The sequence below is a fragment of the Pseudophryne corroboree genome, chromosome 12 (genome assembly GCF_028390025.1).
Source record: "Pseudophryne corroboree isolate aPseCor3 chromosome 12, aPseCor3.hap2, whole genome shotgun sequence".
Taxonomy (NCBI): Eukaryota; Metazoa; Chordata; class Amphibia; order Anura; family Myobatrachidae; genus Pseudophryne; species Pseudophryne corroboree.
Window position 1 is genome coordinate 89777705 of NC_086455.1, and position 15308 is coordinate 89793012.

At 42.7% G+C, this 15308-nt stretch overlaps 1 protein-coding gene across 7 annotated transcripts in view; it reads right to left on the minus strand.

Annotated features, from left to right (window-relative positions):
- LRRC9 (leucine rich repeat containing 9) overlaps positions 1-15308 on the minus strand; it is a 667090-nt gene that overhangs the window by 219257 nt on the left and 432525 nt on the right. For all 7 annotated transcript variants that reach the window (XM_063947768.1, XM_063947765.1, XM_063947766.1 and 4 more), the window contains one exon: positions 9390-9536. In XM_063947768.1, the coding sequence (XP_063803838.1) occupies positions 9390-9536 (147 nt within the window). The remainder of the gene's footprint in view (positions 1-9389; positions 9537-15308) is intronic.

Here is a 15308-nt window from a genome sequence, read left to right on the forward strand (position 1 = left end):
TTACACTGCATAGTAGGACAGTGACTTATTACACACAAAGACCCTGCCTAAAGTTTTTGCCTACGAGAAGTGAGATATTGGGATACTGATAGACTGTACATATATACATGAGAGACCTTCTTACATAGCATCCACGTGTCTATATAAACGCAACAGTATGTCAGGGTGGCCCTTCATCAGGACTACACTTTATGGCAATTTAGATATTGTTTCACCTTGGACATCAGGTTTACTCTATATATATATACTATATATATATATATATATATATATATATATATATACGAATCAAAGGTTGTTTGCACTCTCCATATCACATACACTTGCTGGGGTGTCACTCAAAGTTCATTGAGTCAAGGGTAAAAGTCTCTCCTCCATGAATGTATAGAAATCTTGAAAAGAGTGCACTCACCAGACGAATCACATGACCAATCAGGGTTTAATGTGGCATAGACATGATAATCACACCGACGTTTCGGTCCTTACTGGACCTTTTTCAAGGTTCAAATGATACACACATAGTTCACCCATTTATAGCCACAGTAATAATTATAGTGTAACATATAAAACCCGGAGTACCCATGTATAGCATCACATGATAAAAAACAGACAGGTATATAATATATAGAGAACCCCTACCTATTACCCCGTGTTCACGTCTCCAAATCCATTCCATCCAATACATAATTTTATCTAATTTTATCTAACATACCCAGCCGCGCTGCCGTCCGCCGCCACTGGTGACACGCACGCCGGCGGAAGCGGAAGTATCAGTTCGGCATCAGTGGAACGCAAACACGTGTAAAGTCACGTGGTTTGCTTATCCAGTCATCGCGGAGATATAAGATCTACGTGGCAACTAAACAGACAAACAAGGACGTATCACACGGCTCTCGGTGTCTTAGCAACCATATAAATATTATGACACCATATCCATAGTTGGAGTAACAAAACCGTATTCATTTAAAACATCAATACTACCTAGTAATAATTGGTATAGGGTAATCAGACTAAAATTGAGTCGAATGATTAGAAAACATAACGCACCTTATATACTTAAATATTACAGTGTTATAACATACAAGTAACATATGGATCGTATAACAGGATTGGTCTCACTGATCAGAACACACTACCAAAAAATGAAAAATAGGTATATAAATACATAGAATAGAGCCCATTAGTGGAACCACCACGAAATATATATTATGTAGTTCACAAAAAGATACTTAGATGCACTGAATCATTTAGGCCCTTGGGATGAACAGTCTCCAGCCTATGGATCCAATAAGCTTCCCGGCGTAGTAGAATCTTCGCTCGATCGCCGCCTCTGGGCAATGGTGGTACTCTGTCAATCACCATATAGCGTGAAGCCGTTAATTGGTGTTTGTGCTGCACAAAGTGTCGTGCCACTGGTTTATCAGACCCGCCTGTTTTCAATGCCTGTCTGATATTAGAGCGGTGGTTAGAGATCCGTTCACGAAAGGACCTGATAGTTTTGCCCACATAAACTAGTGAGCAAGGGCATGTCAGTATATAAATGACATAATCAGACGTACATGTCAGACGATGCTGTATAGATATCCGTTTTCCATCATGTGGGTGTGGGAAGGAATTACCCGTTAGCATACCCCTACATGTCGTACAATTTGGGCATTTATAGCACCCAAGTTTCTTTGGGGGTAGCCACCCTTCCACCTCCTTCCCCACTGATTGGTCCGGACGCATCAACATATTTCGTAGATTTGGTCCACGTCTGTAGGCTATTAATGGTTGTTTAGGGAGTACATTTTTGAGAGTATTGTCCGTTGCCACAATCCCCCAATTCTTTTTCATAGCAGCTCTCGTGGCGAAGCTACCTGTATCATAGGTCGTCAGGAACACAAACGGTTTTTCCATCCTGTTTGTGGTTTTTTTATCACCTTTAAAGCGAACTTCTGCTTTGCGTAGGCATTTTTCAACCACATTGGGGTGGTATCCCCTATCGAGGAACCGATGTTGCATCTCCACCAATTGTTCATTAAGGATCTGAGTGTCCGAATTGTTCCGCATGACCCTAATAAATTGGGAAATAGGTAAGCTTTCCTTAAGTGGTTTTGGATGGTAGCTGCTATAATGTAGCAGTGTGTTCCGATCAGTGACCTTCCTGTATAACTTAAATCCATAGCCCCTGTCAGTGGTGAATACAGTCACGTCTAGAAAATGAATACTATTGAGATCACATTCCATAGTAAAACGAATCGGTGTGTCTAATTGATTGAGGTGCATCACCATACTCTCCAAGGCAGTTTTGGTTCCAGACCATAATAAAAACACGTCATCTATGAAACGTTTATAATAACCGATACTACCCCCAAACATCGGGAATATATATTGTTGTTCATACTCATCCATATATAGATTAGCGTACGCCGGGGCTATATTACTTCCCATCGCGGTCCCAGATGTTTGGAGGTAGTATCGGTCACCAAATTTGAAGTAATTACACGTAAGTGTCATCTCCAATAGTTCCAGCAGAAACTCAATGGGTGGATGACAATGGTGACTACTCAGCAGTGCTCTTCTGACCGCGGCCATACCCGCCTGATGAGGTATGACCGTATACAATGAAGATACATCCATTGTGACTAACAAATAGCCTTTAGTGTCGACCATAATAGATTTTAACTCATTTATGAAATCACCAGTATCCTTGATATAACTTTTTATTTTTTTCACACATGGTTGGAGGTGGGTGTCAAGATATCGTGCAACTGGTTGAAATAATGACCCACGGGCAGAGATGATAGGTCTGCCCGGGGGGGTTTTCATGTTCTTGTGTATTTTCGGCAGTGTATATATAATTGGGCATATAGGGAAATCTGTATGTAAAAAAGATGACACAGTTTCAGTAATAATGCCCATATTTAATGCACCCTCTACCACCATATCCAACTTCCTTTTGAATATTAACGTAGGATCATTGTCAAGTATCCTATATGTATGATCGTCCTTAAGTTGGCGTATAATTTCATCATTGTACGACATGTAGGGGTATGCTAACGGGTAATTCCTTCCCACACCCACATGATGGAAAACGGATATCTATACAGCATCGTCTGACATGTACGTCTGATTATGTCATTTATATACTGACATGCCCTTGCTCACTAGTTTATGTGGGCAAAACTATCAGGTCCTTTCGTGAACGGATCTCTAACCACCGCTCTAATATCAGGCAGGCATTGAAAACAGGCGGGTCTGATAAACCAGTGGCACGACACTTTGTGCAGCACAAACACCAATTAACGGCTTTACGCTATATGGTGATTGACAGAGTACCACCATTGCCCAGAGGCGGCGATCGAGCGAAGATTCTACTACGCCGGGAAGCTTATTGGATCCATAGGCTGGAGACTGTTCATCCCAAGGGCCTAAATGATTCAGTGCATCTAAGTATCTTTTTGTGAACTACATAATATATATTTCGTGGTGGTTCCACTAATGGGCTCTATTCTATGTATTTATATACCTATTTTTCATTTTTTGGTAGTGTGTTCTGATCAGTGAGACCAATCCTGTTATACGATCCATATGTTACTTGTATGTTATAACACTGTAATATTTAAGTATATAAGGTGCGTTATGTTTTCTAATCATTCGACTCAATTTTAGTCTGATTACCCTATACCAATTATTACTAGGTAGTATTGATGTTTTAAATGAATACGGTTTTGTTACTCCAACTATGGATATGGTGTCATAATATTTATATGGTTGCTAAGACACCGAGAGCCGTGTGATACGTCCTTGTTTGTCTGTTTAGTTGCCACGTAGATCTTATATCTCCGCGATGACTGGATAAGCAAACCACGTGACTTTACACGTGTTTGCGTTCCACTGATGCCGAACTGATACTTCCGCTTCCGCCGGCGTGCGTGTCACCAGTGGCGGCGGACGGCAGCGCGGCTGGGTATGTTAGATAAAATTAGATAAAATTATGTATTGGATGGAATGGATTTGGAGACGTGAACACGGGGTAATAGGTAGGGGTTCTCTATATATTATATACCTGTCTGTTTTTTATCATGTGATGCTATACATGGGTACTCCGGGTTTTATATGTTACACTATAATTATTACTGTGGCTATAAATGGGTGAACTATGTGTGTATCATTTGAACCTTGAAAAAGGTCCAGTAAGGACCGAAACGTCGGTGTGATTATCATGTCTATGCCACATTAAACCCTGATTGGTCATGTGATTCGTCTGGTGAGTGCACTCTTTTCAAGATTTCTATACATTCATGGAGGAGAGACTTTTACCCTTGACTCAATGAACTTTGAGTGACACCCCAGCAAGTGTATGTGATATGGAGAGTGCAAACAACCTTTGATTCGTAATTATTTCCTCATGTACACTCCCTAGTGGAGGTCATTTGGATTTTTTTTGCTGTGCACCCCGATTTAAGCTGGATTTACTCCTTTTGCCCTAAGGATGCTGCTATTGCTCTTATAGTTTTTGGATACTTACTGTTTGTTCTATGATTGGTGAACATCAAGGTACCTGCCAGGACTGATACTATATATTTTTTTCATTATATTTTAATATTTTCTGTAGTTACATGTTTTTTGTATTAGTTCTTTTTTTTCCCATAAGTCTCTGGTTGATACACTCACGTCTAGCTATTTAGGCAGGGTCCAGTGATGGAAAACCTTGTCAATCCAGAATTATTGTCTAATGCGGAGTATGGTCAGGTGTCGTATACTGATGATGATGCAGAACGCCTTCTCTTTAATTTCGCTGATTTTAATGCCATACCGGGAGAAAAAGCGATTGACGTATATTATAAATTACTGAATCTTAATAAGCGTGAAACTGATTTATTGCTACATGGACAGTTTCTGTCTGATTATTTTCGTAAGAAGCAGATCCCGCGTGGGTTTCGTGTTCGGAATATCCCCACCATCGGCCGCAATAACCCTGTGTTTTGTAGCCGATGGTGTGGAGTTCTGAACAAATGCTCACTGGATTTGCTATTATTAGTGATTGAGGAGGTTGGAGTTGAACTCAAAAAAGTTAGAAATGACCTCAGTACTAATAAAGAACAATTGGAGAGTGTACTCCTTACTGATAAATCTGAGGATTGGCTTCTTAAGCTAAATACACAGATTGACAAATATAAAACCGATCTAATTAACTTCAAACGAAGTAAACTGGAGAAAGTAGAAAGAGACTATAGGGATCATAGGGTATATGGATGGCTAGTAGGTAACGACTTTCCTCCTCGCAAAACAAGAGATTTTAGATCCAGGAGAGGTCAATATCAATTTGATCAATATTCTACTGCCTCCAGTTCTGAGAGAGAAAACTCTGACTCCAGAAACTATCAACGTCAACCTTTTTCTCGGGTGGCTACACGGTCACAACTAGACCCTGTACAAATAGACACAAAAGGCCCCACCCAAGGAGGGGGTCCCATAAAAAATACAACAAAAAAAACCCCCAAAAATCCACGGGCGAAGTAATTAATTTATCTTCAGTTACTCTTAGTTCGGACCAGGAAAAGGTTCTCTCACGTGGTTTGTCTTTTATCCCCACTGTACACTTTGATCCTATGAGGTGGAGGATTGATAATTATTGTTTGGCTCGTAATCTTAGACTTAAAGAAAAATTTGTGGCCAGTAAACGTGAGATGACCGATTCCCAGTTCAGAAAGAAAAGTACCTATGATCCATCATCTAATAATATTAATATAAAAACCTTTTCTCGTATGATGGATCAAACGGTCACTGATTGTATGAAAAATACCACCAGAGGTAGGCCTAATCTCAGCAAGGCAGAAAATATGGCTCTGAAACAACTAAAAGAAAATTTCACCATCACTATACGTCCAGCAGACAAGGGTGGGGCTGTGGTGCTTCAAGATACAACGGTGTACAATGATGAAATTATACGCCAACTTAGTGACGATCATACATATAGGATACTTGACAATGATCCTACGTTAATATTCAAAAGGAAGTTGGATATGGTGGTAGAGGGTGCATTAAATATGGGCATTATTACTGAAACTGTGTCATCTTTTTTACATACAGATTTCCCTATATGCCCAATTATATATACACTGCCGAAAATACACAAGAACATGAAAACCCCCCCGGGCAGACCTATCATCTCTGCCCGTGGGTCATTATTTCAACCAGTTGCACGATATCTTGACACCCACCTCCAACCATGTGTGAAAAAAATAAAAAGTTATATCAAGGATACTGGTGATTTCATAAATGAGTTAAAATCTATTATGGTCGACACTAAAGGCTATTTGTTAGTCACAATGGATGTATCTTCATTGTATACGGTCATACCTCATCAGGCGGGTATGGCCGCGGTCAGAAGAGCACTGCTGAGTAGTCACCATTGTCATCCACCCATTGAGTTTCTGCTGGAACTATTGGAGATGACACTTACGTGTAATTACTTCAAATTTGGTGACCGATACTACCTCCAAACATCTGGGACCGCGATGGGAAGTAATATAGCCCCGGCGTACGCTAATCTATATATGGATGAGTATGAACAACAATATATATTCCCGATGTTTGGGGGTAGTATCGGTTATTATAAACGTTTCATAGATGACGTGTTTTTATTATGGTCTGGAACCAAAACTGCCTTGGAGAGTATGGTGATGCACCTCAATCAATTAGACACACCGATTCGTTTTACTATGGAATGTGATCTCAATAGTATTCATTTTCTAGACGTGACTGTATTCACCACTGACAGGGGCTATGGATTTAAGTTATACAGGAAGGTCACTGATCGGAACACACTGCTACATTATAGCAGCTACCATCCAAAACCACTTAAGGAAAGCTTACCTATTTCCCAATTTATTAGGGTCATGCGGAACAATTCGGACACTCAGATCCTTAATGAACTATTGGTGGAGATGCAACATCGGTTCCTCGATAGGGGATACCACCCCAATGTGGTTGAAAAATGCCTACGCAAAGCAGAAGTTCGCTTTAAAGGTGATAAAAAAACCACAAACAGGATGGAAAAACCGTTTGTGTTCCTGACGACCTATGATACAGGTAGCTTCGCCACGAGAGCTGCTATGAAAAAGAATTGGGGGATTGTGGCAACGGACAATACTCTCAAAGATGTACTCCCTAAACAACCATTAATAGCCTACAGACGTGGACCAAATCTACGAAATATGTTGATGCGTCCGGACCAATCAGTGGGGAAGGAGGTGGAAGGGTGGCTACCCCCAAAGAAACTTGGGTGCTATAAATGCCCAAATTGTACGACATGTAGGGGTATGCTAACGGGTAATTCCTTCCCACACCCACATGATGGAAAACGGATATCTATACAGCATCGTCTGACATGTACGTCTGATTATGTCATTTATATACTGACATGCCCTTGCTCACTAGTTTATGTGGGCAAAACTATCAGGTCTTTTCGTGAACGGATCTCTAACCACCGCTCTAATATCAGACAGGCATTGAAAACAGGCGGGTCTGATAAACCAGTGGCACGACACTTTGTGCAGCACAAACACCAATTAACGGCTTTACGCTATATGGTGATTGACAGAGTACCACCATTGCCCAGAGGCGGCGATCGAGCGAAGATTCTACTACGCCGGGAAGCTTATTGGATCCATAGGCTGGAGACTGTTCATCCCAAGGGCCTAAATGATTCAGTGCATCTAAGTATCTTTTTGTGAACTACATAATATATATTTCGTGGTGGTTCCACTAATGGGCTCTATTCTATGTATTTATATACCTATTTTTCATTTTTTGGTAGTGTGTTCTGATCAGTGAGACCAATCCTGTTATACGATCCATATGTTACTTGTATGTTATAACACTGTAATATTTAAGTATATAAGGTGCGTTATGTTTTCTAATCATTCGACTCAATTTTAGTCTGATTACCCTATACCAATTATTACTAGGTAGTATTGATGTTTTAAATGAATACGGTTTTGTTACTCCAACTATGGATATGGTGTCATAATATTTATATGGTTGCTAAGACACCGAGAGCCGTGTGATACGTCCTTGTTTGTCTGTTTAGTTGCCACGTAGATCTTATATCTCCGCGATGACTGGATAAGCAAACCACGTGACTTTACACGTGTTTGCCTTCCACTGATGCCGAACTGATACTTCCGCTTCCGCCGGCGTGCGTGTCACCAGTGGCGGCGGACGGCAGCGCGGCTGGGTATGTTAGATAAAATTAGATAAAATTATGTATTGGATGGAATGGATTTGGAGACGTGAACACGGGGTAATAGGTAGGGGTTCTCTATATATTATATACCTGTCTGTTTTTTATCATGTGATGCTATACATGGGTACTCCGGGTTTTATATGTTACACTATAATTATTACTGTGGCTATAAATGGGTGAACTATGTGTGTATCATTTGAACCTTGAAAAAGGTCCAGTAAGGACCGAAACGTCGGTGTGATTATCATGTCTATGCCACATTAAACCCTGATTGGTCATGTGATTCGTCTGGTGAGTGCACTCTTTTCAAGATTTCTATATATATATATATATATATATATATATATATATACAAGAATCCCTATTTAGAGATACAAGCACTGCTGATATGTCCACTTAAGTAAACTTGGGTATGATAAGGATTACTGTATGAGCATAATGTGTAAAGGGCACGTCTACTGTGTGGGCATAATGTGTAAGGGAACTACTACTGTGTGGGCATAATGTGTAAGGAGCACTACTGTGTGGCATAATGTTTATAAGGAGTTCTACTGTGCAGTGTAACGTTAATGAGGGGCTCTAGTGTTTGGCGTAATTTGTAAAAAGGGTACTACTGTGCAGCATAATGTGAATAAGGGACACAACTATGCGGTGTAATCTGAGTAAGGAACATTGCTATGCAGTGTAATGTGAATAAGGGACACTACTATGCGGTGTAATGTGAATAAGGGACACTACTATGTGGTGTAATGTGAATAAGGGACACTACTGTCCCTTATTCACATTACATCATATTTTCGATCACTCGCGAATTCCCTGTTAAAAATATTGGGGGGGGGGGGGGGGGGCACCAGCCCCTTACTTTGCCAGGGGTGCTCGAACTCCTAAATACACTCCTGCTGGGGGTACATACCTGCCGACACGTTTGCAACATATCTGCCAGTGTGTACTCAGCTTCACACAGGTTGCAAAACCCAACTCATTTTAAATCTGCTAAAATATACACAAATATTTGTTTTAGCTGCTAAGTACAAGACTTATACAGCAATTGCTCTAAAAGGCATGGGTAATACACCATGTTCATGTTCAACAATGTAAATGCAGTTTGTGTGTAATTTCTTTTTTTATAATGAGTTAATGTACATCAACCTACCATCATCTGAAGAACATAAATTATGGTCCTTTAATTTCAGCGGTCTGAAGACTGAAGTAGTATTAGGATAATTAGCAGGAGTAAGAGGAAGACCTTTTTGTGCCTGAACGCTATGGCCCAGAAACACTTTGGCAATGATAAGTTTACCTGTGAATAGAAAACACAGCACAATATTAGATGGCAAATGTTAACCAGGATATTTTTTCTCATCATTTATTTTTATTTAATGATTTCCAAGATAAAAGGTACAGTAAATTGAGTTGTTGGAATAAACATAGGGAAAATAGACATCACATAAGCAAACGTGCATAAACAAACAGTTACACATGACTAAAAGTATAGAGTGTAAGGTCTAAGATTCATCAGGGGCATTTTAAAACTATTTTTAATAAATAACCGCATTTACTAAGCATTTAATAAAAAAAAAATAATGACAACCTACAAGGTTTTAGTTTTTGCATGTTTATTATCATTGTTTATTATTATGAGCAGGTGGAACTTGCTTAGCAGAATTGCAAAATGGCAGATTGCTCCATCTTTCAGTGCCATACAACCTCTTTCTCTTATGAATTTCAGAAAACATATTGCATATTTCTTATATACAGCTGATATGCAGGGGGTGCATGGCAGAGACGGATTTAGGCATCATGGGGCCCTAAGCAAGATACCGGTTTGCCCCCTTCTTTTATTTTTCAAATACGCTATAGGGTTTATTTTTTGTGGTAGGTGGGGAGTGGATACGACTGCCTTATATCACTCTGGCTCCTGACTGATACACATTGGCCCCCACAGGAATAAGTAAAACACATAGGACCCTCACAGGAAAAAAACACCATCATATTGGTGTTCATAGATAGATCATCATCAGCGGTGGCTAGCGACTACCTTGTGTAGGGAAACCACTAAGCAGGTATAAACATACCTGTGAAGATATATGTAATGTACAGTATGTGCTGGCATGTGTCCGGGATCGGCAGCAGCCACCATGCAGAACCTGGGACTGGGTGGGCTTAGTAGAGTGAAGCCTAATGCCGAGTCCCTGGTTCTGCATGGAGACTGCCACTGCCGATCCCAAATATACACTAGCACATATGTTACATACATCTTCACATGTATGTTTATAAGAGATAAGCGGTACCCCCTGCACAATGTAGACGCCACAGTTCATCATGATATAATATATAGATTATACCAACAGAGATAATCAACACATTACAGTATCCCAGAGATCCCAATAACATGATTCATTCATTTTGTCTGCTTCTATGGTAATGTGGGAAAGTAGGCACAAAAGGGAGAAATTTGTAAAATCTTCTCGTGCTCATTTTGGGGGAGACTGAGCTTGCAGGCAAAGCAGGACAAGATGTCGGCGATTATATATAAGGCACACTCGTCCCGAAAACCCTCCACAGTTTGTTTACCTGACCACGCCCAGCTGCGTTATCACACTGTGGGGTGTGCGGGGCTCGGATGCCAGCCCAGCGGGGGACGTCTCATATTACCGATGACCCAATCCGACCATGGTGCTGCCAGTGGCAGCTGCTGCTGTGCTAGGACTGGCTCCGGGCCCTTTCGTGCACTGCATACAGTTCGCCTCTGGGAATGCGGGGCAGGCACGCGTAAGTTCATGGCGTCACACACAGTGGTCTTGCAGTGCTCAGTAATGTTTGCAGAGGCACAGTAACGGAGCTCAGTGCCAGTATTAGTGATATTAATACTGGACTGAGCCACGTTACTGAGCCTCTGTAAAACATTTAACTAGGAACCAGCCTTGGAGATGGATCATGTGCCAGATTTCGTGAGGTCCGACCACGAGCCCATAGAGTGGCTTCTGGGAAATCCAGGCCTGGTGCGATGCAAACAAAAGTTACATCTATGCCATAGGTTCTCAAACAATTCATGTTTTCCAGGTCTCCGCACAGAATAGCAAGTGAAATAATTAGCTTCACCAGTGGATCTTTTAAAATGACTCAGTGAGTAATGAGTCCACCTGTGACCTGGAAAACATGGACCTATAATCTTTCTAGTCATTGTTATTAGTGTTAAGCTGGGTACACACTACACAATATTTTAAATAATATCGCTCATTTTCACCCTTTTGAGCGATATTGTTTGTAATATAGCCCAGCGTGTACGCAGTATATATCGTTAATGAGGCGCGCTCCCACAAGTCGTTAATGACATAGTTGTCATCTGTGCATGCTACTCAGTTTTGGCTATGACGGCAAAAATTGCATGTTCGGCGGGGTGACGTCAGTGAGCGATATCATTAACGATATCATTCAGTGTGTACGCACTACATTGGCCGACCGGGAGGGCAAGGAAAACACTAGGTGATAACTCTCTAATTCAGCTTCATGAAGTGATTCCAGCACATCAGCGCATGTTCTCTTCAGAACACAGTCTAAGACCTGGAGGGGAGCGGGAACACGGCGTCGATGCTCTGTTTAAGGGGTGCAGTCCGGACAACGGAGGCGTGTCTGGACCATTGCTGGGGCGGGTCGCTGCGTAGGTGTCAGGTCTCTAGGTTTGTCTATCCCCGGCGGGGGCGCTAGTGGGTCAGTGTTGTTCTGATGAATAAAACGTGGAGGCAATATAATAGTCCTGCGCATAGGCGCTGATGTTTTATTGTTACTGAGCAGATCGGATAACACAGTATAAACAGAAAACCGGTAAAGGAATGACAATAGATGATAACTGGATTTAAATAGCAGAGGTCTCTTGCAAATGAAATGTGAAACAACAAAACTGGAGGCAGATGATATAACTAAAGTCCAATAGTACTTGATAGTACACAGTCTCGGTATAACGTAAGATAAAGTAACTTGAAAGGCAGAACTCCGGTATGTAAAAGAAACACTCAGTCTCTATAAAGCACACAAGTCCAGATAGCTTTACTAGGTTCAAGCAGGAAACAGTCTCTAAGCCATCAATAGTAATACTGCTGAAATGCACAGATGGAATACAGATAGCCAGTGTACAAGTGAGATGGTAATACGAACACCTGAGGAGAGTCTCTGCTGCTGGTGATTGTGACTGAATGGAATTGGAGTCCGGAGTTAACAGGAGAGCTGTGAGAATGAAGACTGGAACAAATGGAAGTAACCACGGGGATCGCTGGAAACAGGAACCAGAAGAACTAAGGCACACGGTGTGTGACTTGTTGTCCGAGGCAATGTGAGAGAGCCACAAGCTGGAAGTTATACCTCCTGCCCAGCAGTGATTGGACACAAACTGCAGGCGGAGATACAGGCTGGATTGAACATCAGAATCAGCTGCGTGCACGTGCCATGGTAACGTCCACACAGGACCAGACTCAGGAGCACTCAGCAATGTGAAACAGAACGCTCGCGGACACTACACCCACGCAGTCGCAATTGGGGCCAAGGCCTCCGGAGGCCCGCACACCAGCGCGCTGGTAAGTGAGACATAGCAGAGCGCCGATTCCTGACAGTAGGCAGGGGGCAACCATAAACATGTGAGAGCATCACTGTCTTGCCATACGCTCGCATGTTTGTGGGGGGGGGGGGGGGTGGCCGGACAGACTTGCCCTGTGCTGGGCGTACTCCCGCATGTTAAGAGTAATGGGTTGTAGGTGTGTGATTTTTCGCATATCTATAAGCCATGCTGAATTAGGCCCATGGAATGTATCGTCTAATGTGTGTGTACCCAGTTTTCTGTTATCCTCACAGAGAAAAAAAAGTAACAGTTGCTTCCACAACCATGACAATGAGTTCAGTGTTCTCCAATGCAATGGCAAACGCAAGATTTCTAGAGGGGGGTTTCCAAATGCAATCCACAATCTCCCACTCTGCGGAACATGGAATACCGTATTAATATTTAACACTATAGATTGCCTATAGTATTGGCTGTATCAAACATATTTAAACAATATAAATAAATGGTCAGGAAAAGGTTAAACATACTGTCATCAATACACAAATATAATAGAACCAGTACTGCACTTTCTAAGCACACATTCTACCACCCCAGGGTTAGGCCCCTGTCTCTTCTTCCTGGTAGCAACTCTCTGGTCCATTGCACTGTGTGAGGACTGAGAACCACACGCACAGACTGGGCATGTGCAACAGCTCTGCTATGTCCCTTACACTGCATTATGTGGCAGCAGCTCTAGTAACATACCCTCCAACATGATCCGCCCCACTAGGTACAAAATGCTCTGTTTCTGGACTTCCCTCTTAATTTATTATTGCAATCACCTGTGAAGAAACAGCTTTCTTATCATTTAACTAGTTCAACACAGGTGATGGAAATCATAAATTAAGAGGGAAGTCCAGGAACAGAGCATTTTGTACCTAGTGGGGCGGGTCATGTTGGAGGGTCTGTAGTAATCGTATTATGGGGGTCATTCCGACTTGTTCGCTCAGTAAATTTTTTCGCATCGCAGCGATTTTCCGCTTAGTGCGCATGCGCAATGTCCGCACTGCGACTGCGCCAAGTAAATTTGCTATGCAGTTAGGTATTTTACTCACGGTTTTTTCTTCGGTCTGGTGATCGTAATGTGATTGACAGGAAGTGGGTGTTTCTGGGCGGAAACAGGCCGTTTTATGGGTGTGTGCGGAAAAACGCTACCGTTTCTGGGAAAAACGCGGGAGTGGCTGAAGAAACGGAGGAGTGTCTGGGCGAACGCTGGGTGTGTTTGTGACGTCAAACCAGGAACGACAAGCACTGAACTGATCGCAGATACCGAGTAAGTCTGGAGCTACTCAGAAACTGCTAAGAGGTGTGTGGTCGCAATTTTGAGAATCTTTCGTTCGCAATTTTAAGAAGCTAAGATTCACTCCCAGTAGGCGGCGGCTTAGCGTGCGTAAAGCTGCGAAAAGCAGCTTGCGAGCGAACAACTCGGAATGAGGGCCCATATACAATTGCTATTGTCCTAATTTGAGCCACTTGCCATGAGGAGGGGGGTTTCCAGGCAACCGGACCCCCCCTCTCCCCCCCGCCCCGCGTTTGCCTATGCAATGTCTTTCAAAGTCACTAGATCTCAATCCAATAGAACAGTTTTGGGGTTACTGTAGGTGAAATTAGAAATTTGAAGTATGAAAGTGCAGCTGACAAATCACCATCAACTGTAGAATACTATAATGTCTCTAATAAGAGCCTCTAAGGAATGTTTTCAGCAGCTGGCTTGCCGAATTTTTGTCACAATGAATTCAGCCTGTTCTGCGGGTGTTGGTTCAGTGTGATGCCATAGGGGGTGATTCAGACCTGATCGTAGATGTGCCAAATTTAGCACATCTACAATCAGTTTCTCAGACATGCAGGGGGATGCCCAGCACAGGGCTAGTCCGTCCAACAAGTCAGGCCCTGCTCCCCCCCACACAGGTGATTAAGTATCGCACAGAGGCGATACTTTCGCATCCGCCAAGTAGCTCCCTACCTGCGCAGCCTAGCTGCACCGGCAGACGGCTACTCGCCACTTTCTGGGTCACAGCAGCTGCGTGTGATTTCACGCAGCCGCCGCGGCCCTCCCCAGCAACAGTCCAAACACGACTGCGTTGTCCGGACCACGCCCCACCGACGACGTTCTAACGCCGTTGGCATGCCCCCTCCCGGCCCGCGACCGCCTCTGCAAGTCAATCAGGCAGAGGCGACTCGCATCTCACTGGGTCTTACTAGGTGCGTACTCCAGAATGGTCTTCAGGCTGCGATCGCTGCCGCCGCTGCGATGGGGTCTGAATTAGGCCCATTGTCCATACAAATTAGAGATATTTAACTATGTTAGTGCTTCAGTTCAGTGGAGTAAGCGTCAGAGGTATTTGTAACAATGTTTTTAATGTTGTCTTGGCAGCCAGCTTTAACCACTTCCCTGGCGACGCCACATGTGATGTGACTGGATCCAGAAGTATGTTACCTGAACAGGTCACATCACATGCGACCATGCTGCCCCGCTGTGTG